At 42.2% G+C, this 27,330-nt stretch overlaps 1 protein-coding gene across 2 annotated transcripts in view; it reads right to left on the bottom strand.

Annotated features, from left to right (window-relative positions):
• Positions 1-27,330, bottom strand: part of ptprn2 (protein tyrosine phosphatase receptor type N2) — a 1,069,199-nt gene that overhangs the window by 525,664 nt on the left and 516,205 nt on the right. For both annotated transcript variants that reach the window (XM_063044415.1, XM_063044416.1), the window contains one exon: positions 22,384-22,463. In XM_063044415.1, coding sequence (XP_062900485.1) covers positions 22,384-22,463 — 80 coding nt within the window. The remainder of the gene's footprint in view (positions 1-22,383; positions 22,464-27,330) is intronic.

Here is a 27,330-nt window from a genome sequence, read left to right as displayed (position 1 = left end):
AGACTCACCACCCTCTGGCTAAAAAAATTTCTTCGCATCTCTGTTCTGAATGGACACCCTTCAATCCTTAAGTCATGCCCTCTCGTACTAGACTCCCCCATCATGGGAAACAACTTTGCCACATCCACTCTATCCATGCCTTTCAACATTCGAAATGTTTCTATGAGGTCCCCCACTCATTCTTCTAAACTCCAAGGAGTACAGTCCAAGAGCGGCCAAACATTCCTCATATGTTAACCCTCTCATTCCTGGAATCCTTCTAGTGAATCTTCTCTGAACCCTCTCCAATGTCAGCACATCCTTTCTTAAATAGGGAGCCCAAAACTGCACACAGTACTCCAAGTGAGGTCTCACCAGCACCTTATACAGCCTCAACATCACATCCCTTTTCCTATACTCTATTCCTCTAGAAATGAATGCCAACATTGCATTCGTCTTCTTCACCACCGACTCAACTTGGAGGTTAACCTTAAGGGTATCCTGCACGAGGACTCCCAAGTCCCGTTGCATCTCAGAACTTTGAATTCGCTCCCCATTTAAATAATAATCTGCCTATTTATTTCTTCTGCCAAAGTGCATAACCGTACACTTTCCAACATTGTATTTCATTTGCCACTTCTTTGCCCATTCTCCCAATCTATCCAAGTATCTCTGCAGACTCTCTGCTTCCTCAGCACCACTGGCTCCTCCACCTATCTTTGTATCATCAGCAAACTTAGCCACAAAGCCATCTATTCCATAATCCAAATCGTTGATGTACAATGTAAAAAGAAGCAGCCCCAACACGGACCCCTGTGGAACACCACTGGTAACTGGCAGCCAACCAGAATGGGATCCCTTTATTCCCACTCTCTGTTTCCTGCCAATCAGCCAACGCTCTATCCACGTATGTAACTTTCCCATAATTCCATGGGCTCCTATCTTGTTAAGCAGCCTCATGTGCCACACCTTGTCAAAGGCCTTCTGAAAATCCAAATACACAACATCCACTGCATCGCTCTTGTCCAGCCTACTTGTAATTTCTTCAAAAAATTGCAATAGGTTTGTCAGGCAGGATTTTTCTTTAAGGAAACCATACTGAGCTCTGCCTATCTTGTCATATGCCACCAGGTACTCCGTAACCTCATCCTTGACGATCGACTCCAACAACTTCCCAACCACCGATGTCAAGCTAACAGGTCTATAATTTCCTTTTTGCTTCCTTGCCCCCTTCTTAAATAGTGGAGTGACACTTGCAATCTTCCAGTCCTCCGGAACCATGCCAGAATCTATTGACATTTGAAAGATCATTGCTAATGCCTTTGCAATCTCCACAGCTACTTCCTTTAGAACACAAGGATGCATTCCATCTGGTCTGGGAGATTTATCTACCCTTAGTCTATTCAGCTTCCGGAGTACTTTCTCTGTTGTAACTGTGACCGTGCACACTTCTCTTCCCTGACACCGTTGAGAGTTGGGTATACTGCTGATGTCTTCCTCAATGAAGACTGATGCAAAATACTCATTCAGTTCTTCCGCCATCTCCTTACGTGTGTTGCTTGAATTTCCAGCATCTGCAGAATTCCTCGTGTTTACAATTTCTCCAGCATCATTTTCCATCAGTCCTATATCTACTCTCACCTGTCTTTTACTCTTCATATACTTGAAAAAGCTTTTAGTATCCTCTTTGATATTATTTGCTAGCTTCCTTTCATAGTTCATCTTTTCCCTCTTAACGACCTTCTTAGTTTCCTTTTGTAAGCTTTCAAAAACTTCCCAATCCTCTGTCTTCGCACTAATTTTTGCTTCCTTGTATGCCCTCTCCTTTGCTTTAATTTTGGCTTTGACTTCTCTTGACAGCCACGGTTGCATCCTTTTTCCATTTGAAAATTTCTTCTTTTTTGGAATATATCTGTCTTGCACCTTCCTCACTTCTCGCATAAACTCCAGCCACTGCTGCTCTGCCATCCTTCCTGCTAGTGTCCCTTTCCAGTCAACTTTGGCCAGATCCTCTCTCATGCCACTGTAATTTCCTTTACTCCACTGAAATACCGACACATCGGATTTCGGCTTCTCTTTCTTAAATTTCACAGTGAACTCAATCATGTTATGATCACTGCCTCCTAAGGGTTCCTTCACCTCAATCTCTCTAATCACCTCCGGTTCATTACACAATACCCAATCCAGTACAGCCGATCCCCTAGTGGGCCCAACAACAAGCTGTTCTAAAAAGCCATCTTGCAGACATTCTACAAATTCTCCTCTTGAGATTCGGTGACGACCTGATTTTCCCAATCCATTCGCATTTTAAAATCCCCCACAATTATCATAACACTGCCCTTCTGACAAGCCTTTTCTATTTCCTGTTGCAATTTGTAGTCCACATCACTGCAGCTGTCAGGAGGCCTGTATATAACTGCCATCAGGGTCCTTTTAGCCCTGCGATTTCTTAGCTCAACCCATAAAGATACTGCACCTTCCGATCCTATGTCACCTCCTTCTAATCATTTAATATCATTTCTTACCAATAAAGCAACGCCACCCCCTGCCTACCTGCCTATCCTTCTGATACACCGTGTATCCTTGGATGTTCAGCTCCCAGAGACATGCATCCTTTAGCCACATCTCAGTGATGGCCACAATATCATACCTGCCAATCTGTAGCTGTACGACAAGACCATCCACCTTATTCCTTATGCTGTGTGCATTCAAGTATAACACCTTAAGTCCAGTATTTGGTACTTTTTGCTTTGATTGCACTGCAACTCATCCCAATGACTGCAAATCTGCCCCATCACTTGCTCGTCCCTCCTGACATCTTTACTGCTCACTATCTTAGATTTATTTCTGTTTTCGCCCTCCTCCGCTCTATCATTCCGGTTCCCATCCCCCTACCAAATTAGTTTAAATCCTCCCTAACAGCTCTATTAAACCTTCCCGCCAGGATATTGGTCCCCTTCGGGTTCAGGTGTAACCCGTCCTTTTTGAACAGGTCATACTTCCCCCAGAAGAGATCCCAATGATCCCAGAATCTGAAGACCAGCCCCCTGCACCAGTTTCTCAGCCACACATTCATCTGCCTGGTCCAACTATTCTTGCCCTCGCTAGCATGTTGCACAGGTAGCCATCCTGAGATTACTACCCTGGAGGTTCTGCTTCTCAGCTTCCTTCCTAACTCCTGGAAATCGCTCTTCAGGACCTCCTCCCTTTTCCTATCTATGTCATTGGTACCAACATGTACCAAGACGGCTGGCTGCTCGCCCTCTCCCTTCAGAATATTATGTACCCAATCCGAGACATCCCGTACCCTGGCACCTGGGAGGCAACACACTATGCGGGTATCTCTATCAGGCTCACAGAATCTCCTGTCCGTTCCCCTGACTATGGAATCCCCTATGACTACCGCATTCCTCTTCTCCCTTCTTCCCCCCTGCACAACCGCGCCAGGCTCAGTGCTAGAGACCCGGTCACCGTGGGCGTCCCCTGTCAGGTCATCCCCCTCAACAGCATCCGAAACGAGATACTTTTTGCTGAGGGGGACAGCTACAGGTGTGCTCTCCACTATCTGGGCATTTTCCCTCCCTCTCCTGACAGTCACCCAGTTTTCTGACCTCTGTAGCCCAGGGATGACTACCTCTCTGTAGCTCCTGTCTATCACCTCTTCACTTCCCCTGATAAGCAGTAGGTCATCAAGGTGCAGCTCCAGATCCCTAACACGGTCTCTGAGGAGCTGCATCTCAGTGCACCTGGCACAGATGTGGCCATCAGGGAGGCTGGAGGTCTCCCAGGATTCCCACATCTGACACCCTGAACAAAGCACTAACCCTGCAGACAGGCTACATAATTCTACAGGAATGAAACAGGAAAAATAAGTCTACTCATCCACTTACCTCGCCAAACACACAAACGTTTTAAACCGTTAGCTCGTACTGTTAGCTATGTGAGCCCTGCTGTTCCTGTCTGTCCGGGTCGATTCGCCAAGGGGAGGAAAAAAAAAGAGTTGGCGCCTCGCTCTTGCCTCTTCCCGTTACCGTCTAAGCCTGTTGAGCCAAAGCCCTACACTCTGCTGCCACTCACTCCGCTGTCCGCTGTATAGGGTGGTCTCCTTTTTAAACTCTCCGCACTGTCCTGTCTATAATTGTTGCAAGGCATCCCTGAGCTTGTGTAAAAATCCTCTAACAATATGATGATTGACTTTCTAATTGCTTAATGTACCTATATGTTTGCTTGGAATTGTAAGATTGAAGGTGGAGCTATAGTCAATAAACAACAGTCCCATGTCGGTGTCCTTACTGTCTGTATGCTCCATAGGTGAATGTAGGGCCAGGGAGATGGTGCATGTTGTAAACCTGTTTCTGCTGTAGGCTAATTCCAGTAGGTCAAACTTGTCAGTTGTTACTTTGTTTTTTTTTAGTTTCCAGGAAAATAGTAGTTTTCATAAAGCCGATGAGGACCTCAAATTCAAGGGCAAGTTTAAAAATGTCTGCAATTACTCCCCCCACCCACCCAGCTGATCTTGTGCAGGATATAAGAACGTTGGCCAGGGACACCATCTGGGCCAGATGCTTTCCAAGGGTTCACTCTCTGGAAGACTGATCTTACATCTGAAACAGTGACTGGAGGGAGTCGGTGCTGACATTCCAATCCCCTTCAGTTCAAAACGTGAATAGAATGCGTTACGTTCATCAGGAAGGGATGCACTGTTGTCAGTGATGCTGGCCGACATCATTTTGTAGTCCAGTAAGCAGGCTGCAATGGCCTGTATGTTATCAAGCTTCTTGAATGCTGTTTAACCTGCATTCAGCCAGGCAACTGGATGAGCATAGCATGCCCATCAATTAACAGGTCCACCCTCCACTCAGTTACCAGCAGCATTTTTTCTTCACCTGGCTGAATGAGTCACCATCGTCTAAAGCCATCAATTGAATAATGCCAAGAGCCATCAGCCACAGAGCCTGTGCGGTAATGATTTTATCTTGACACACACAACAGCATTCTACAAATCCTGATCGATGCTTTATTATTGCATCTTTTCTTGGGGTGGGTTTCGGCTCTCTTGTTCTCTTTAGCCTATTCTGTTTTGCAAATTGGGAATTGAATGCTGAAGCTGGAGGAGGATAATGATCGGATATCACCTTCCTTCTGGCAAGGATGTTCAGCATGACTCTGCATTCCAGCTCACTGATACACGGAGGAAAGGCTGCACTTTCACCTCCTTTCTCCTCTACCTGCAGTGCATGACAATCTACCTGAAACTCCTCGGATGGATAAGGCAAAAGAAACAACCCCCACCCGGGACTTCCATTCTCTCTCCTTGCCATGATTAGTTTGCTAGGTTAAGAAACTGCCATCAGGGAAAAGATACAGGAGCCTGAAGACCCACATTCACATCATTCGTCGATGATTTGGATAATGGAATTGATGGCTTTATGGCAAAGTTTGCAGATGATACAAAGATAGGTGGAGGGGTAGGTAGTGCGGAAGCAGCAATGCGATTGCAGCAAGACTTAGACAAATTAGAAGAATGGGCAAAAAAAGTGGCAGATGGAATACAGTGTTGGGAAATGTATGATAATGCATTTTGGGAAAAGGAACAATAGTGTAGACTATTATCTAAATGGGGAGAAGCTTCAAACATCAGAGGTACAGAGGGACTTAGGATTCCTCGTGTGAGACTCTCAGAAGGTTAATTTACAGGTTGAGTCTGTGGTAAAGAAGGCAAATGCAATGTTGGCATTTATTTCAAGGAGAATAGAATATCAAAGCAAGGAGATAATGCTGAGCTTTTATAAGACACTAGTCACACCGCACTTGGAATATTGTCAACCGTTTTGGACCCCATATCTCAGAAAACATAGGCACTCCTCTGTTCTCATGCATGTTTGCAAAGAAAAAGAATTTCAGGGTGTATATTGCATACGTTTCTCTGACATTAAATATACCTTTGAAAGGATGTGTTGTCATTGGAGAGAGTCCAGGGAAGGTTCACAAGGATGATTCCAGGAATGCAGGGGTTAACATATAAGGAGCATTTGGCAGCTTTGGGCTTATACTCACTGGAATTTAGAAGAATGCGTGGGGATCTCAGTGAAACCTACTGCATGTTGAAAGGATTAGAAAAGGTGGATGTGGAGAGGATGTTTCCTATAGTAGGGGTACCCAGAACTGGAGGGCACAGCCTCAAAATTGAGGGGCGTACTTTTAGAACAGAGATAAGGAGGAATTTTTTTTTAGCCAGGGAGCAGTACATCTGTGGAATGCTCTGTCACAGACTGCGGTGGGTATATTTAAGGCTCAAGTTGATAGTTTCCTGATTGGTCAGGTCAGGGCATCAAAGGAAATGGTGAGAAGGCAGGTGTGTGGGGTTGAGTGAAATCCAGGATCAGTCATGATGGAATGGTGGACTAGACTCGATGGGCTGAATGGCCTAATTCTACTTCTATGTCTTATGGTCTTATTCAATATTTTAGGGACAGCTTCTCGCCTTCCCCCACCATCAGATTTCTAAACAGGCCATGAGCACTACCTCACTTTTCCGCCATTTACTTATTTATTTGTAAAGATTGGCTTGATTTGTCACATGTATATCAAAACATGCAGTGAAATGCGTCGTTTGCATCAAATCCAATCGGCAAGGATTATGCTGGGGGCTGCCACGTACTTCCAGCAGCAACACAGCATGCCCACAACTCACTAACCCTAACCTTAACAGTATGACTTTAGAATATGGGAAGGAATATGTTGGATATCCACTTGATCACGGGGAGAACGCACAAATTCCTTTTAGGCAGTGACATGTATTGAATTCTGACTGGTACTCACTGCTGTTTCGAGCAATCGTACTAACCACTATGCAGCCACTGTGCTGAGCACTATACTGGGCAGTCATTTCTGATGTCTTGCCGCACTTTGTGAACAACTTTCAGGACAAATGCCAGTGAATAATAAATCTGATTTTGAAATAAATAATTATTAGCAAACCACGCACACACACACGTCTACTCTACACGTGTGATGAGAGGCTCAGGATTTTGTGGATTTAAAATTTAGCGAGTTACATTTGAGAGGGGAAAAAAAAAGAGTTGGTCACGTTGGAATATTAATGTAGAAGCTGTCTGCCTTCTTGCTCCCATTAAGCAATAAAGGTGTTCCCTGTGGCAAAAAGAGCATGTATAACAAAGGGAAGATAGTTCCAGTCTGACATTTGTCAAGGTATAGGTGCCTTTGAGACTGCCTTGATTTTACCACCTGATAATACAATCTGGAAGAGTAAATTATTATCAAGCACCAAAGGGAATAGCACCACGGCAAAAGATCATCCATCAACAGATTAAAATACATTGGTGTTGCCACTGAGGGTAAACATTAGTTTAAAATTCTTTTCAAGCAATGCAGCTGAGGGAGTGGGATGAGCAAAGGTCTACGTGCCAAGTCTTCAAAAAACAAGAACAGGAGATCCCACGTATATCTTTTATTATGCACGTGGAATATATTGACGTGCATGCTTTTATTCAAAATAGTGTTCATGGGATCAGGGTGAAGATGAGAAAATAGGAAATACAAGATATAACACCAAAATTAGGCCATTCAGCCCGTCAAGTCTGCTTGTCCATTCAATCATGGCTGATATTTTTTTCAACCCCATTCTTCCACCTTCTCTCAGTAATCCTCAACTTCCTTTCCAATCTCTGCCTTAAATACACCCAATGACTTGGCTTCCACCATCCTCTGTGGCCAAGAATTGCACAGATTCATCATCCTCTGCCTGAAGAAATTCCTCCTTATCTCAATTTTAAATGGATGTCCCTTCATCCTGAGGCTGTTCCCTCAGATCCATGTCTCTCCTACTAATGGAAACATCCTCACTACATCCACTCTATCCATCCAATATCCAGTAGATCTTGCCCATGGAATTTGTTGTTAATTTGCAGTTGCTCAGAGCAAGTGCCTATGAATCATCTTCAAATCATTTCTCTTGGGCAGTACTCCACGGCTGTGGTCTAGGATGACCTGTGCTCAGTTTCATCTTGTATTTCACAAGGATTTTTAGATCAACAGTTTCATTCACCTTGTAAACTCCAGGTTTACTCTTTTAAATCAATAGCCTTTCATCAGTACCAAGAAAATTTAGAACTGAAATAAGTTTTAAGATGGAAAAATTGGGAGACTGGAAAAAGAATAAAAAGGAAGGACCAAAACTGGGAGCATGAAATGGCAGAAAGGATAACAATACAGAGATATCACTAATAACAAGGAAGTGCATATCCTTCCACACCAAAATTATCTTGAAGGTCTTTGTCATTCTCCTTGAACAGAGGTACAACTAGTTCCTGTCTATAACGTGGTAATTGGTCTGGCTGTGTTTCTATAATTACACTCATCTTCTCCAGATTGAACGTGTAGCTTTGCATACTCATTTGGGCTAAAGCTATGCCTGTCTTTTTGTGGAATTTGTGGTAGTTTTTGTTTCAGTCCTATTTGGGCCAACTCCTTCAACTCCTTCTCAGTACATTATATGTTGGTGTTGCTTCCCTCACACTTACAGAACTCAGAAATTTCATTGACATTGTTGCCAATTTCCACTCAGTCCTCAACTTCTTCTGACTCTTTCAATCCCTTTCTGGATCTCTCTGTCTCCATCACGCCTGAAAGGCTAGCAAAAAAAGAAAATAACATCCAGCACAAGCCTGCAGACTTGCACAACTATGGAACATGGAACACTACTGCACAGTATGGGCCCTGAGGCCCACAGTACTGTCTCAGTCTTTGAACCTACTCCACGATCAATCTGACCCAGTGTTTCTCAACCTTTTTTATCCCAACATCCCCCCCCACCCCCAAAGCACCTTCATACTTGCCAATGACCCTCTTAGGCACAATATATTTTCCTGCACCTCCATAGTGCAAATACATGTCTACCATATGCTAACATGTGAAAAATGATTCTGCTTTAATTTTTTTATTTGTCTTTAAAGCTAGCTTACATAGTACCTGTGCATTGTACAGCAGATTCGATATCAATGTGATCCTTGAGCTTGATGGTTTTTAGCAAGGTAGGAGGATGTAAATGCAATGAGGAGCAGTTTGGCTCTTCTCCATAGATCAGGAAAATTCGTATGACAGTGTAGCCACATCCCACATAAGCCGGCATTTTTAAAAAGCATTTTCACTTCTTCATCATTCTGAATTTCAGTAATTTCCTCTTGCAAACCCTCTTCATGTTCTTCCACCTTGCAAAGAAATAGGTTAATTACCCCGTCCAGAATTTCCAGATCGTTCAAATCCTTGAATCGATTCTGAAAATCCTTCTTCAGGTATAAATAGTACTCTTGCAAATCGCCGTCTGTAAAAGAGAGTGCCATATTTTCCATGCAGGGAAACTGTGACAACATTTTTCTTCCAATGTTTTGCTTATATATTTCCAATTTTCTGATAAAAGTGGACACAACACTTTTTGCCCGGATCAAATTGAAATTCTCACCCTGCAGTTTCATATTTAGAGTGTTCATTTTGTCATACAGATCAGCTAGGTATGCCACATTTCCACTTAGAAGTTCAATCTTGTTTCCCAAGCTCGTCGACTTTGAGCAAAAATTCAACCAGTGTCAAAAAGATCAAAGAAACATTTTAAGTAGCAGCCTTTTGATAGCCAGAAGAAGCAAGTGTTCTAACTCTTCATCGCTATCTTAGCATAAATGGTGCATTATTCTGCTTTTTAATGGACAAGCTTCAATTTTCTTGATAGCAGATATTACATGAGTCATACTTGAAAAAAGTCACTGGCTGAGGTTTTTGGCTATGAGATGTTGACCATGAGTTACACAATGGATTGCAAAGGGATTTGGAATTTCTTTTTTCAAAAATGCCACTAAACCAGCATGGTGACCAGTCATATATGGTGCTCCATCTGTTGTACAAGAAATCATGTTCCTAATCAGAATACTTTTTGAATTTTGAGCTCATTGTAGATAGATTCTCTGTTGATATTTGTAACTTTTTATAAGAGAATCTTTTCATAAACTTTTCCATTTTTGATCACCCATACATATGCCATTAGCAATGCCTCACACAGTTGGTTCATCCAGTTGTATCCCAAATCTATTTTTTGTAGCTCTGAGCATAGTTGATTCTCAATGTCTTCACTCATTTCGTCAATAGGATGAGCTACAGAGTTATTACCCGGAGAAATTGATTTTGAAATACTGGTATCCATTTTGAGAAAGTGGTGAGCATTTCTGATAAAGCAGGCATTATTAATCTTTTACCAATTGTATGAGATTTTCCACACTTTGCTATCATTTTGGAAATGTTATAAGAAGCAATGAGACCACTATCAAGGTCGTTTTTAGCTTTCTTGGCAAATGACTTGAGTGTGCAATGCTTTTCGAATGCTTCTTTCATCTTCTGGAACTGAGTAATACCATAAGTAGCCTTTTCAGGGTGTCTTTTATGGAAGTGTTTCTGCAATCTTGATGGTTTCATGAGTTCACTAGACAGTACAGTATTACAAATAAGACACATGGAGCATTACTGATCTGACAGGAATGGAATAAAACCATCCTCCAGGTATGCAACATTGTATCCACACACTTTCTGAAGTTCCTGTCAGCAGGATTAGAATTCAAGGCTTCGCCATCTTCAGAGTCAGAGATCGCGCCACATGTATTTATCCATTATTAACGGGGGTAAATTAAAATAAAAAAATTAACACAAACTGGGAATGCCTATTGGATCAGGCTCATGCCTCTAGTTCAGGTGCCGCTTATTGCGTTCCCCCCTCTTCAATAACCATGAACACCTTGATGACTTCTATTTCCACTTACACCTCCTTAGGACACGTAACTGCCCCCATTGGGAATCACTGATCTAACCCTTTCCTCCTGCATACCTTCCAGTTTTCTTACATCCATGTGTCTCTCTAAGAGTCTTTTAAATGTGTCTATTGTATCAGTCTCTATCACTAACCACAGCAGTGAGTTATACGGACCCACCACTCTTGGTGTAAAAAAAAATACCTCAAACATCTCCCCTAAACTATCCTTCACTCACACGAAGCTGACATCCCCTGGTATTGGTCATTGCTGCCTTGGGAAATAGAGTGCTGGCTGTCCATTCTATCAAATGCTGACCAATCTTATTCACCTTCATCGAGTCACTTCTGGTCCTCTGTCAGTCCTGAGAGAGAAGACCTAGCTCATGCAACCTTTTCTCATAAGACGTGTTCTCTAACCCAGGCATTATAATTCCTTCCACCTCTCGTCATGACGTCAGAGAGTCACAGGGCAATGCAGGGGAGAAGCATGCCCTTCACCCTACCATGTCAATACCAACCATCCCTGTTAACCCCATGCACTCGCACTTGGTCTGGAGCCTATTGTGCCTTGGTGATCCAACTGCTCATTCAGGTGCGTCTTAAATACTGTGATAGTACCTGCTCCTTCTACCTCCTCAGGCAGTTTGGCTCTGTAATGACCCCACTCCTTCTTCCTGCATGCTCAGTTTTTTCTGCATTTACTCTATTGAGATTTTATACACACAGCAGCTGCCACTGAGATGTACTTTCCGTCCTCCTTCTCTGTCATAATGGATCGAGCTCCTGAGTATGTCTCAGAAATGTCTTCAGTCTGTAGAGTTCTCTACCACAGAAGGTCAAGTTCTGGTGGGATTCTTTAGGACTGCACAGTATTGAAATAGATCTTCAGAAATCATCATTTTGAATGCAGAACAGACTTGAGAGCCCGGTGGCCTACTCCTGCTCCTAGTGTATGTTCCTAAATACGTGAAATTTAGGGACATTAGGGAAAGAAAAGAAACAAGACAGAAATTCCAGCGATACACAAACTGGAGGAACTCAGCAGGTCAGGCAGGTCACACCCATGGATGAAAATGGATATTTTGGGTCAAGACCCTTCATCTGGCCTGAAAGATAGGGGAAAGATAGCCAGTATATTCAACAAAGGAGGGGAAGGGGTGGAGCAAGAGCTGACAGGTTGAATCAATTGATGGGGGAGGCAGGGAAAAATCAGATAGGGGAGGGAAGGGGAGGGAAGAGTAGGAAAGGCACTGGAAGCTGGGAGGTGGTAGGCAGAAGTGACAGAGGGCTGGAGCATTTTGTGTGTTGATCCAGATTCCAGCATCCACAGTCTCTTGGGTCGCCAGCAATCTGTTCCGCAGGATCTCTGGCCAAATTGTCTGGCAGCCATTTCGTGGAATTAAATGGACTGTTGAGAGCTTGAGCTGGAGTACAATTCCTCCCAATTCCAACGTACCTAGCTTATTAGTTATTAATGATTGATTTAATAAATAATAACCTTATTATTTATTAGATCAAAGTGAATCCAGAATAGGTATCAGATCCAAAGAATTTTGAGCACTGATCCTAAAATCCACTTGTTTGTAGCAAAGAACTTAATACAATTTAGTGTGCGCAACTTGGTTTCTATGTCCCAAAGGAGTCCCAAGGAAAACTTATAAATTCATCGCAGACTGTTGGGAGAGCATTGTTGAAAGAAGCACTGAACTTTTTGAGTACGTAGAAGTGGTGGAGCAGAAACAAGCTGTTGCCATAGAATAATCAATATGTTTCACCATCCTCGAGCGAGGACAAAAAACATTGTTCATTCATGACACCCAAGCATGGGAAACTAAACCTGGATTTGGGCCAAAGACAAATATACAAACTCACACTGTCAGCTGCACTTGGAGGTGGTGGGAGATACAATGGACCCCACCTCCATCAAGAGAACATTTTTAGATGTGAAAGTTTACAGGGCGTCAGATACCCAGTATGCGGGAATTAGCATCACCAGATGGCTGGTTCACAAGAAAAGGTATAAGGCAATAATATCACAAGAAAGGCAGTATACAGGGATATACAACTTTGAATCCATATTTAAAAAGGTTGGGTGGCAGAGTGGAGATATGTCTCTACCAAAGGAAGTGTAAGGCACTCATTTCCTCCACTAGCCGGCAGGTCACCCTTGGGTAAGGTGTAGCACCTGCTTAGCCTCCGATCAGGGCCGCGTGCAGCCATGACAGCTGGTGTTGGATGGTCATATGAGCAGCTGATGCATATCACAAGTCCTGTTTATGAGACTGCTAATGCCAGGCAAACAGTCTTTGAAGAGTATTGATAATGGTTGGGGTCAGCTGTCTTGTAAAAGACACTGATCAGAAGAAGGCAATGGCAAATCACTTCTGTAGAAAAATTTGCCAAGAACAATCATGGACATGGAAGGACCCTGATCACCCACATCATATGAGTCAGCACATAACGAATGGATGAATTTTATAAGGCTGAAGCAGCTTCCTGTTGGTCTACCTAATCTGAGTGTACTGGTCAAGGAAGTAAATATCTACTGTACGTGTCACATCACAGACACATTACTAAAGTCTAACAGCGACTTTATCAGCTGTTCAAACACAAAGGTAACATTTTAACCAGAGCACAGAGAGGCAAAAACCATTTCAATTTATAGACAGATTCTCTCCTTACTGTCTGTAAACAAGAGTGGTTCCCCAAATCATCTATAAGCCTGTTCCTCCAGCTGACAGACTTTCAGTTCAGAAGGAAATGATTGCCAGTGTGTTTCTATAAAGAGTGGTTAAGGTTGAAAATCTACACCAGAACATCAGCACATGACACCCAAGCTATGTGAGCAGACAGGAGTATTCGTTTGGTATAAAGCTGACTGAGAATAATGATGAATATACTCTAGATTTGATGCTTTTCAACATGGAGCATGTTTTTCCCGAGGCAACCTGCAGTGCACCTGACATGGTAGCTCTTTCTTCATGACTGAACAGAAGAAAGTTACAGTAGTCGGCGTCTCTGACACTGAGCCTGCCTCTGTGACTCTGACGGAAAGGGGATGAAGAAGCACTCTGTGGTAATAGGGGAGTCAAAGTAAAGAGGAACAGACAGGGGGTTCTGTGGGCAACGATGAGATCCCCAGATGGTATGTTGCCTCCCGGGTGCCAGGGTCCAGGATATCTCAGATCAAGTCCTGAAGTGGGAAGGTGAACAACCAGATGTCGTGGTCCATGTAGGTAACAATGACATGGTTAGGATGAGTGATGAGGTTCTGCACAGGAAGTTCAAGGAGTTGGGTGCTAACTTAAAGGGCAGGACCTCCAGGGTTGCGATCTCAGGACTGCTACCCGTACCACATGCTAGTGAGGCTAAACTAGGAAGATTATTCAGTTTAATTCATGGCAAAGGATTTGGTGTAGGAGGGAGAGCATAAGATTTTTGGATCATTGGTCTCTCTTCCAGGAAAGGCAGGACCTGTACAGAAGTGATGGTTTGCTCCTGAACTGGAGGGGAACTAATATCCAAGCAGGAAGGTTTGTTAATGCTGCATGGTGAGGTACAAACTAGAGTTGCAGGGGGTTGGGAAACAGAATGCCAGAACAGTTAGTCAAAAGGTTGTGGAGGTAGATGTTCGTAAGACCTCAAAGTTAGGAATCAAAAGGTTGAGCATGGTGCGACAACGTTGAAAAGAGTGAATACACTGAAGGTGTTGTATCTGAATGCCTACAGTGTATGGAATAAGGTGGATGAATTTGCAGCACAGCTGCAGATCGGCAGGTATGATGTTGTAGGCATCACGGAATCATGGCTGAAAGATTGTAGCTGGGAGCTTAATGTCCAAGCATACACATTGTGTCGAAAGGATAGGCAGGAAGGCAGAGGGGCGGTGTGGCTCAGTTGGTAAAAAAAAATGAAATCAGATCATTAGAAAGATGTGACGTAGGGTTGGAAGGTGTTGAGTCAACGTGGAAGGTAGAAAGACCCTGATAGAAGTTGTATACAAAATCCCAAACAGTAGTAAGGGTGTTACCTATAAATTACAACAGGAGATAGAAAATGCATGCTAAAAGGGCAATGTTATGTAGTCACGGGGAATTTCAATATGCAGGTAGATTGGGGAAATCAGGTTGGTGCTGGATTATAGAAGGGGGAATTTATAGACTGCTTATGAGATGGCTTTTAAGAGCAGCTCGTGGTTGAGCTCACGAGAGGATCAGCTATTCTAGATTGGGTGTTGTGCAATGAAACAAAATTGATTAGAGAGGTTAAGGTAAAAAAAAGGGAAAAGTGACCATACTATGCTCAAATCCACCCTGAAATCTGAGAAGGAGAAGCTAAAGTCAGTTGTATCAGTATAATAGTGGAGTAAAGGAAAAGAGGATGAGCATGGAGTTGGCCAGAATTCATTGGAAAAGAACACGGGCAGGGATGACAGCAGAGCAGCAGTGGCTGGAATTTCTGGAAGCAATCTGGAAGGCACAGGATATATACATCCCAAAGAGGAAGAAGTATTCACAAGGTATGTTAAAACCAACACAAAAGCCAAAGAGAGGACATACAATAGAGCAAACATTGGAGGATTGGGAAGTTTTAAAAAACCGACAGAAAGCAACTAAAAAGGTCAATAAGAAGGTAAAGATGGAATACGAAAGTAAGCTCACCAATAATATAAAAGAGGATAACATAAGTCTCTTCAGATCCATAAAGCTTAAAAGAGAGGCTAGAGTGGATATTGGACTGCTGGAAAATGATACTGGAGGGGTAGTAATGGGGACAATAAAATAGCAGAAGAAAATGAACAAGGATTTTCAATCAGTCTTCACTGTGGAAGACACTAGCAGTATGGTGGAAGTTCCAGGTGTCAGGGGGCACGAAGTGTGTGAAGTTACCATAACTGGAGTGAAGTTTCTTGGGAAACTGAAAGGTCTGAAGATAGATGAGACACCTGGACCAGATGGTGTACACGCCAGGGTTCTGAAAGAGGTGGCTGAAGAGATTGTGGAGGCATCAATAATGATCTTTCAAGAATCACTAGATTCTGGAATGGTTCTGGAAGACTGGAAAATTGAAAATGTCACTCCACTCTTGAAGAAGGGAGACAGGCAGAAGAAAGGAAACTATATGCCAGGTAGTCTGCCATCAGTGGAAGATTCGGAGTTAATTATTAAGGATGAGGTCTCAGGGTAATTGGAGGCATATGATAATATAAGTTGTAGTCAGCATGGTTTCCTTAAGGGAAATTCTTGCCTGACAAATCTGTTGGAATTCTTTGAAGAAATAACAAGCAGGATAGACAAAAGAGAATCAGTTGATGCTGTGTATTTGGATTTTCAGAAGGCCTTTGACAAGATGCCACACATGAGGCTGCTTAACAAGTTCCTGGTATTACAGGAAGGATTCGAGCATGGATAAAACAGTGGTTGATTGGCAGGAGGCAAAGATTGGGAATAAAGGAGCCTTTTCTTACTGGCAGCCGATCACTAGTGGTATTCCACAGGTGTCTGTGATGGGACTGGTTCTTTTTACGTTATATGTCAATGATTTGAATAATGGAATTAATGGCTTTGTGGCAAAGTTTGCAGATGATATGAAGATAGCTGGTGGAGCAGGTAGTTTTGAGGAAGTAAAGAGGCTACAGAAGTACTTAGTCAGATTAGGAGAATGGGCAAAAAATGGAATATGGAATACAGTGTCAGGAAGTGTACGGTCATGCACTTCGGGAGAAGAAATGAAAGGGGTGACCATTTCCTAAATGGAGAGAAAATACAAAAAACTGAGATGCAAAGGGAATTGGAAGTTCTTGTGCAGGATTCTCTAAAGATTAATTTATAGGTTGAGTCTGTGGTGAGGAAGGCAAATGCAATACTAGCATTCATTTCAAGAGGACTAGAATATAAAGTAAGGGTGTAATGTTGAAACTTTATAAAATACTGCTGAGGCCTCACTTGGAGTATTGTGAGCTGGTTTGGGCCCCTTATCTTAGAAAGGATGTGCTGAAACTGGAGAGGCTTCTAATGCGGTTCACAAAAATGATTCTAGGATTGAATGGCTTGTCATATGAAGAGCGTTTGATGGCTCTGGGCCTGTATTCACTTGCACTCAGAAGAATGAGGGATGACCTCTTTGAAACTTATTGAATGGTGAAAGGCCTTGATAGAGTGATTGTGGAGAGGATGTTTCCATTGCTGGGAGAGTCTAAGACCAGAGGACCCAAACTCAGAAAAGAGGGGTGTCCTTTTAGAATGGAGATGAAGAGGAATTTCTTTAGCTAGAGGGTGGTGAATCTGTGGAATTCTTTGCCACAGGCTGCTGTGCAGGCAAAGTCTTTATGATATTTACAGCAGAGGTCGATAGATTCTCGTTTGGTCAGGGCAAGAAGGGATATGGGGAGAAGGCAGGAGACTGAGGCTGAGAGGAAAAATGGATCAGCCATGATGAAATGGCAGAGCAGACCTGATGGGCCAAATGGCCTAATTCTGCTCCTATATCTTAGGTCTTACAAATGTTAAAAATTAAATGAAGCTGGAGATAACATGCACCAGAAAGATGACATGATAAAAGAAAGATGTTGAATGGGAAAGGGGGTGTGGACTTAATCATTAAAGATGAAATCGCTTCGATAAAGAGAGGACATAATAGAGATTAGCAGATAACATATTATAAAAAAAAATGAGGAATAGGAAAGTCTGTTCAGGATAGTCTTCCAAAGTTAAAGTCAAATTTATTGTCAAATAGGGTTGCCGGGACATCCTGTATATAGGGCTAAATTGGTTTGTCCCATACGGGACCGCCCTTGTCCCGTATTTCCCCCACTAACGTACAGCATTCCTATGAAACCTTTTGTGCCGAAATGGCGTAAAGTGAAGAAGCAATTACCATTAAATTATACGGGAAAAATTTTTAAGCGTTCCCAGACCCAAAAAATAACCTACCAAATTATACCAAATAACACACAAAACCTAAAATAACACTAACATATAGTAAAAGCAGGAATGATATGATAAATACACAGCCTATATAAAGTAGAAATAATGTATGTACAATGTAGTCGGGAAGATTAAGCTGAAACCGATTTGTGGAAAAAAAATCGGCACGTACGCATGCGCACGTCACATAATGCGCAGTTCATGCATGCGCACACAGGTGCCTGCGCAAGGCTTCATGGTCATGGTAGTCTTTCTCGGGGTAAACACAAGTGTCCCGTATTTGACTGCTACTATTGTCCCTTATTTGGGAGTGAGAAAGTTAGCAACCCTATTGTCAAAGTATGTACGTATATTTTACCATATGCTATATTGAGATTCATTCTCTTGCAGGCGTTTATAGGCAAATAAAAATACAACAGAATGTATGAAAAATTATACATTACCAACATATAGTTGAGAAATAACCAATATGCAAAAGAAGACAAACTGTGCAAATAAAAAATAAATAATGCTGAGAACAGGAGAAGTAAACACAAGCGTTGTAGATTCACTGAACGTAGGCAAGTCCTTCTAGGTTGTGGGATCAGTTCAGAGTTGTAGTGAGTAAGAGTATCCATAGCAACCTGGTCTACTATGAACAAGGTGGCAGGTAGAATCAGACTTAATAATTGGTGAAACATAGAACAGTACTGCACAGTACAGGCCGTTCAGCACATGATGTTGTGCCCACTGATACAAGCCTCCACCACAATTAATCTAACCCTTCCCTCCGACATAATCTGTAACCTTCCATTTTCCTTACATCCATGTACCTCAGTAAGAGCTGTCAGCTATAAACAATGGTTTAACATAGGTGTTTTTACTGTTCTTATGCCCCAGAGATGAGTGTGGGCCAGGGAAATGGTGTCCTCCAGAGATCAGTTTCAGCAGAAGCCAGACTGCAGTGGGTCAAGTTTGTCTGAGAGGCTGGTCACGTGCTATGACAAGCAACTCAAAGCAATTCATGTTGGCGGATGCCTGAGCTACCGGGCAGTCACCTTTTCAATGTCCCCTATTGCATCAGCCTCGAGATAAAAGTCTAGTTAAAAGCCTAAAGTGTTTGAATATTCATTTGATAGCAATCATAAAATTATTGACCTGAGCAAAGTGCTCAAAAGGTAGAAGTGTAAAAGAGCTAAGATCTAGACACCATTAAAAACTTGTTATTTTACCATGTGCGGTGAGACAGACACTGCCCTGCAGTAAATTAGACCAATCTGCAAATGGGTGAAATCACAGTAGATCCGTGGGAGGCACGATATAATGCAGGAACAGTTTACACTCAGAATGATCAGATGTACTCCCTGCCAAGTGAAAACAGCAAGGAAACCGGTGAAGTAAGGCACGGCATAAAACTAAGAGAAAAAAAACGGAAGAAAAGCAAACAGTAGACAGATCCTAGGAACTGGCATAGATACACAGAGCAGCACATGATGATTAAACAGATGGTAGGTGCTACAAAAAGGGAGACTGCAAAGGAAGTAATGGGCATAAAAACCAACATGAAAATTGCTTACATTTATACTCACTGGCTGCTTTATCAGTACCTCCTTTACCTAACATGCTTTGAGTTGCTGCCACATGATCGGCTAATTAGATATTTGCATCAATGTGCAGGTGTACAGGTGTACCTAATAAAGTGGCCACAGAGTGCATATTAGGAAAAAGAGAATGGTGCTCAGGAACAATGTGACACTCTCAAAATGTAACTAAGTCAAACAGGAACAGCCAGCCTTTATATCAGGGAAAAGTTCGGAAACCGACTGTTTCAAGGAAGCTAATATAAATTCAGATTTTGCTAAAATTAACTAAATAGCTCAACCGCAGTGAAGAAAATAATGCAACCAAAGGGCAGTAAATTCTCAGAAGTGATACGTTAAATCCTAGGATTTTAGAGGAACTATGGTTTTCTTAAATTCTTGAAATTTGAAAAACAGTCCTTTAGATTAGTTTCTTGAGAAAGGGAAGGTGGTACAATGAGTTAAACATCTGTTGAAGGCAGCTTTCTACAGCTCACAATTACAAATGGAGTGACCTTGAAAATCCTCCGTCACACACAAAGGCAGCGTGAATTTGTGAAGATTTCTGACAAACACAATTACATTTTTTGAGGAAATTACTAAGGAAGTGCACAGAGCAAACTTTACTTTGATAAAAATACTCTAATGAAGCTTGTTAACAAAGGCAGAACTTTACAGAGCTAAAGATGATTCACTGATCTAGTTTGGAAACTGGCTGTGTAGCAAGAGGTAGAAAGTAAACAGAATGGTCGGGGGGGGTGGGGGGGGGAACGCAGATTCAACTCAAACTATAAGACCATAAGACATGGGAGCAGAATCAGGCCATGTGGCACATTGCATCTACTCCGCCATTCAATCATGGCTGATCCTTTTTTCTTCTCCTCCTCAACCCCAGTTCCCAGCCTTCTCCCCGTAACCTTTGATACCATGCCCAATCAAGAACCTATCAATCTCTGCCTTAAATACACCCAGCGACCTGGCCTCCACAGCTACCTGTGGCAACAAATTCACCACCCTATGGCTAAAGACTACCGAAACAAATACAGAATCTTAGATCAGCAGAGCCTGAGACACTGACGAAGGTTCTTTCTCCACAGATGCTGCCTGACCTGCTGAGTGTTTCTCATATTTACTGTTTATATATTAGGCTTCCTTTGTTGGCATGTTTTACTTTTGGAATGAGGTTATGATTGTCCTGTAAGCATCTGTATTGGGGCTACAACTCTGAACATGACTTGCAAATGATTTAGTTGATGAGCTAGAAAGCAAGTTTTCTCACGTTCTCAATGTCACTAGGGTATTGTAAAGAGTACAAACAGAAAGATGTAGTATTAGATTAAGTGAACTAGCAAAACTCTAGCAAATGGTTATGCTGGAGATTTGTAGTTCTTCTGTTTACAGGATGGAAAATGAAGAGGAAATTTGATAGAGATGAAGAGATCATGAATGATGTTGTGAGAAAGCAAAGCTTTCTCTTTATAATTGGATTGGAATTAGTGTATTATTGTCGCATGTGTCAAGACACATGCCTTGCAAACTGTTCATACAGATCTTTGAGAAGCAGGGTACAGATTTAAGATTCTGGACAAAAGATAGCAATACTGTAACCCAGGAGACCAAACCTTCTCTACACAGTGGGTGCAATGCCTATTACTAATATCTTTGGGGTTATTTACTATTTCTCTATCAATGCCACACATACCAAGGTACAGTGAAAATGTTTATTTTGCATTCAGCCCATATATATCATTTAATCACATTGGTGCATTGAGAGAGTATAAGTGAGGCAATAAGAAAATGCAGAATAAAGAGTTGCAGCTACCAAGGAAGTGCGGACAAAAAGGCATAAGGCCAGAACAAAGTAAATTATGAGGTCAAGAGTCCATCTCATCACACTAGGGGACATTCAATAATGTGATAATGCCAGGACAGAAGCTGCTGTGATGAAGGTAGAATCAAACAAATCTCAGGAAGGAATTGAGGGTTAGTCATCTTGCGGGGCTAAGGGAAAGGGATAACAGAATGGGTGCTGCCACAGACTGGATGAGATAATAGGCCTCCTTCTGTACTATTACAATTCAATATTTCTGTTTCAAAATAATTGAATCATTCAAAATCATCCAATTCCGATGAAAAATAGCTGAGATTACCTACTTTTTGAATTGATGAAAAGCTTCAAGCAGGTGTGAGCATTAGAAAATAAAGGCCAAAATTGAAGATGGAACTCTACAGACGTAAGACACTGAATAGTTTAGGGAAGGAGAAGTAAAGTTGTATTAGCTCCAACAATAGACAAGAAACAGGAAAGGCTATGGACTTTATTTTCAACCAGACCTTACAGACTTTATGAGAAATGATAAAAGGAAGCGCTGGCCAGATTCTGAGAACGTCCCAGCAGCCATTAATGTCTCCAACCCCAGATGGGTTCAGATGGATCAGTAATATTACTGCTTCTTCATTTTTCAAAATGTTTGCGATCTCCCAATGCTGACAACCCACATCCAACAAAGCCGTGACAGCTCTCCAATATAAACCACAAAAGAAAAATTATTCCTACTTTCAGAGGATCCATTTGCAACACACATTTTATATTTATGGTTCAGCATTCATGAATAAAATCACAGCTAGTTCAACACCTCCATCCCAGGCAACTTGTCACTCCCAGCAACTTCACAGGGACTGTCTCCAGGAAAGCATTGCTCCCTGATCATCAGATTTCAGTTTGAGGTAGGTGTTGTTCATTCAGATACCACAATCAGCAATCTAGTTACCAGAGATGAACTACATGACCTTATTGTCTGCTTACAATCATCTTCAAGTTCTGTTTTTAATTTTGCTCTGAGCACAACACATGCAGAGATTTCGCTATTCTGTGCCACATCTACTCTCTTAATTCAAATCCATCTCTTCTGCAAACAATGAAGTCACTGCTGTATTAATTGACTCAGCAATGCTACACTTCAATTTCCCATCTGTGGCACCAGCCTCTCGACTGTCTATTCCATTAAATGTCAATTTACCTGCGTGTGTTTAACTCTTGGTAATGGGGTTGGGTGGGTGGCTCTTTACATAGATTGTATACACAGACTAAAAGCAATATTCCTACCTGCGATGTCCACTACATCAGCCGTTGACAGGTTTCGACCATTGACATCAACTTGGAAGGTCACAGCTGGTCCAACCATACTGGAAGATAATTAAAATTGATGACAGGCTTTAGAGTGAATTCCGTACATGTTTGACAGGCAGATTCATTTCTCTATAGATTTTATAAAGTAGCAAGATAACCATTTTAAACAACTCAGAGCTGATCATGTTAAATCCAAGCCTTGCATTAATTCTGAAGAAACAGTAACATATTATCATTTTAGTATTATTTCAATTGCAAATATTTTATTGTAACTTGTTCAGCCATGTATATGTTACCAGGAGATGGTTACATTAGCGTTTGTGGGGGCATTCGTGTAGAAATTAGCTGCTAACATTTCCTGCTGTACTGCAGCAGAGGAGAGCGAAAAGCTTTTGAACTGTAAAGTCATTTGGAACTTCCTGTGGCCATCAAAGTAGCTACAAAAATACAGTTCTATAAAAGCATAATATCTAGGAGCAACTGATGAATTCTTGACTATTGATGGATCCCTCAACCTTGAATCAGCATGGATAACCTCACTCACCTCAATAATGGACTGAATCCACAACCTATGGATTCACTTTCAAGTGAGTCACTTCGAACTCATGGTCTCAGTATTATTTACTTATTTATTATTACCTGTCCACTACAAGGCTCAGGTCAGGAGTGTAATGGAATATTAGCCGATCATCTGGATGAGTGCAGCTCCATCAACACTCAAGAAGTTTGACACCATCCAGAACAAGGCAGCCAACTTGATTGGTACCCATTCCACAAGCATCCAATCCCTCCACCATCAACGAACAGTTGCAGCAGTGTGTACTATCTACAAGGTGCACCGCAACAACAGACCAAAATTCCTAAGGCAGCTCCTTCCAGACCCACAACCACTACCATCTAGAAGGACGAGAACAGCCTGACTTGGGAAACATATTGCCGTTCCTTCATTGTCACTGGGTAAAAATCATGGAATTCCCTCCCTAACAGCACTGTGGGTGTACCTACACCTCAGGGACTGTAGCGGTTCCAGAAGGCAGCTCATCACCACCTTCTCCAGGGCAACGAGTGATGGGCAATAAATGCTGGCTTAGCTGGTGATGCCTACATCCCATAAATGAATAAGTTAAAAACAATTATATTTGCACACTTTGTCTTCTTTTGCACATTAGTTGCTTATCAGTCTTTGTTTTTGTTTGTTTTTCTATTGATTCTATTTTATTTCTTTGTCCTATCGTGAATGCCTGCAAGAAAAGAAATCTAAAGATAGTATATAGTGATATATATGTACTTTGATAATAACTTTAATTTGATTTTGACTTCAAACCTCATAACAAGCCCCACTGCCCCTATCCAGAGTAACCTGAAGTCCCATATGACATGGTTGACTTGGAGCGAGAGAGTGCATGCTTTGTTACAGAGTTGTGGAGTCAGAGTAAATCATCACAGGAGCAGATGGTTCTGCCCAACTCGTCCATGCTGACCTAGGGGTCTTCCTGAGTTAGTTCCATTTTCCTGCATTTGTCCCATATCCCTCTAAACCAACCCCATACTTGAACCTGTTCAAATGTCCTTTTAACTTTAGAATTGTATCCATCTCTACCACTTCCCTCTACCAGCTCAATACATATACCCATACATACTGCATAGAAAAACTTGACCCTTATGTTTCCTTTAAATCTCACCTTGAACCTATGTCTTATAAGTTTTAAACTCCCTTACTCTCTTATCATGAATTGTGACAATTCATCCGATCACAATTTTATTAGCCTTACTTCCTTCACTCCAGAGAAAATAGTGCCAGTTCATCCAGTCTTTTCTCATAAATCAAAACTTCCAGTCCCAGCAACATCCTTTTCTGCATTCTCTCTAGCTTAATCACATCTTTCCCAGAGCATGGAGTCAGATCTACAAGTAATATTCCACATGTGATCTCACCAATGTATTGTACAACTGTAGCAAGAGGTCCAAGCTCTTGTACTTAACCCTCTATCTAATTAAGTCAAACATGACAAATGCCCTCCTCGCCACCTTATCCACCTGTGTCACCACTTTCAGGAAAGTATGCACTTCTATGCTGGGTCTCTGTCCTACAACACCCTCCAGAACCCTGTTACTTACTGTGCAAGTCATTCTTTTGTTTAAATTCCCAAAATGCATCACTTTGCATTTGCCTTAGTTATATTACATCTGCCATCCCTTTGCCCAACTTCGCAGACAGAGTCAAAGCCACAGCACAGAAGTAGGCCTTTTGGCCCATCTAGTCTGTGCTGAACTATTACTCTACTCTGCCCCATCGACCTGCACCTGGACCATAGCCCTCTATGCTCCCCCCATCTACGTTGCTATCCAAACCTCTCTTAAATGTTGAAATTGGACCCACATCCTCCACTACTTCTGGCAGCCCATTCCACAATCTCATCATCCTCTGTGTGAAAAGCTCCCCTTCATAGTCCCTTAAATATTCACCTTTCACCCTTAACCCATGACCTCTAGTTCTAGTCTCACCTAACCTCAGTTGACAAAGCCTGCTTACATTGACCCTATGTATACCCCTCATAATTTTGTGTACCTTTATGAAATCTTCCTATGCTCCTAGTCCTAAACTATTTAACTTTCCCTAAAATTCAGGTCCTACAGTGATAATCCAGATCGTGTTATAATCTGAGACTATTTTCTTCACTGTCCACCACATCACCAATTTTGCTATCATCCGCAAGCTTGATGCTGCCTAGATTCTCAACAAAATTGTTAATACTTATGAAAAACAACCCAAGCGAAACATAACTGACCTCTTGTTAGTAACTCAAAAGAGGAACTTACTAAACTCAATGCAGCAGATGTTTGAAAGTGGTGCTTTTTTCACATTCACTGAGACAGATCCAGGAAGCATTTGTAGCCAAAGTCCTCAGGCCACTAAGGGATGTCCAATTAATAAAATTCAGGTATTCAGATCCCAAGAACAAATGAAAAGGAAAGGCTGATTAAAGTCATCGAGATCTGCCAATTTCACCTGCCAATATATGGAGTTAGTGTTTGCAAATTTCTGCAAAAGCCCTGCAGTTCACTGGTGCAGAGAAGCCAGCTGCAAAGCCTGGGCACAGCTCCACAAGTTACTAATTTATTTCTTTAAGCACTGAGAACAGGGCTATACAAACTGCTAGCCCTGCACAAGAGTAAACGTAGGACCGAAGACAAACAAAAACTAGGCTTCACATGCGGGAAACCGCAGGTAGGTCCAGCCAAGGACACAGAAGGCTCCAATGTTTTTATTAAATTTTATTTAGATATATAGCACAGTTACAGACCCTTCTGGCCTAGTGAGGATGCACCACCCAGTTACACCTACGCGACTAACCTGTACATCTCATGGGATGTGGGAGGAAACTGGAGCACCCAGAGGAAACCCACGCAGTCACGGGGAGAACGTAAAACTCCTTACAAACAGCGGCAGAATTGAACCTATTTCCTTGGCATTGTGTTATGCTAACCACTATGCTACCTTACTTTCCACAAAATTTACCCACCATATTTGCCCACTTCCCATTTACTCCTGTAGACATTGTGTTCCTTTTTATCACCCTTCCTTTCTCCACCTTCATCCTTTCCTCTCCTGACCTAGCCACATTTGCCCTTCTTTTGTCTGCCTCTGTCTCTGAACCACACCCGTCCCCCTCACCTACCTGTACCTTCTTCCCATCATCCTTCACACCCTTCCTCAGTCCACCAATCACCAACTGGCCCCTGCTTCACCATTGCCATTTCACTCTTTACATTGGCTATTTCCTCTCCTCCAATCTCAGCCCTGATACAGGGATTTTGATCCAAAACATTCACAGATGATTCCCCCTTCACAAATGCTGCTCGACCTGCTGAGTTCCTGCAGCAGATTGCCTGTTGCTCCAGATCCCAGCATCGGCAGCCTTATATCTACTATAGATAGATAGATAGATAGATATACTTTATTGATCCCGAGGGAAATTGGGTTTCGTTACAGTTGCACCAACCAAGAATAGAGTATAAATATAGCAATATAAAACCATAAATAATTAAATATGTAAATTATACCAGATGGATTAAATAGTAATATGTAAATTATGCCAGATGGATGACCGGCTACATTTTGCTGGCACGTGGTTTATTTTTTCCCCACAGTTTATTATTGCCACATGTACCAAAATGCAGTGAAAAGTTAGTCTTGCATGCTGTGTCCAAATCAAATCATTACACAATAGAATAAGGTAAAACAATAACAATAACAAAGCTACCAAAAAATGAAGCGAAGGTAAATGATAAAATGCAAGATCGTAATGTGGTAGATTGTGAGGTCAGGAGTCTATCTTATCATACAAGAGGTCATTCAAGAATCTGAAAACAGTGGGATAGAAGGTGTCTTTGTGCCTGGTGGTACGTGTTTTTAGGCTTTTGAATCTTCTATCTGGTGAGAGAGGGAAGAAGAGAGAATGTCCTGGGAGGGTGGGGTCTTTGATTATACCGAATGCTTTACTGCAGTATAGCAAGCAGTACAGACAGAGTCCATAGAGGGGAGGCTGCTTTCTGTGACATACTCTGTGTCCCCAACTCAGGGCTCTGCGGTAACACAATGCAAGAAGGAGGAAGGCACAACAATTAATTTCAATGAGTATGGCATGAGGAGTGCCTGACACACAGAGTGGTTACACTAGCGAAAGAGGCCATTCAGTGTTACAGGCTCACAGAGCTGCTGCCTTACAGCTCCAACAACCACTGTTCAATCCTGACCATGGGTACGGTCGGCGTCGAGTATGCACGTCCTCCCTGTGAATGCGTGGGTTTCCTGGGTGCACTGCATTTGCCCCTCTCAAACCAAAGCCATATGGGTTAGTAGGTTAATTGGCCAATGCCTGTTACCCCTTATGTGCAGGTACGTGGTAGAATCTGGGGCAC

This window comes from Mobula hypostoma, chromosome 3 (genome assembly GCF_963921235.1).
Source record: "Mobula hypostoma chromosome 3, sMobHyp1.1, whole genome shotgun sequence".
In the NCBI taxonomy this organism is placed as follows: Eukaryota; Metazoa; Chordata; class Chondrichthyes; order Myliobatiformes; family Myliobatidae; genus Mobula; species Mobula hypostoma.
This window is presented reverse-complemented; position numbering and strand designations above follow the sequence as displayed.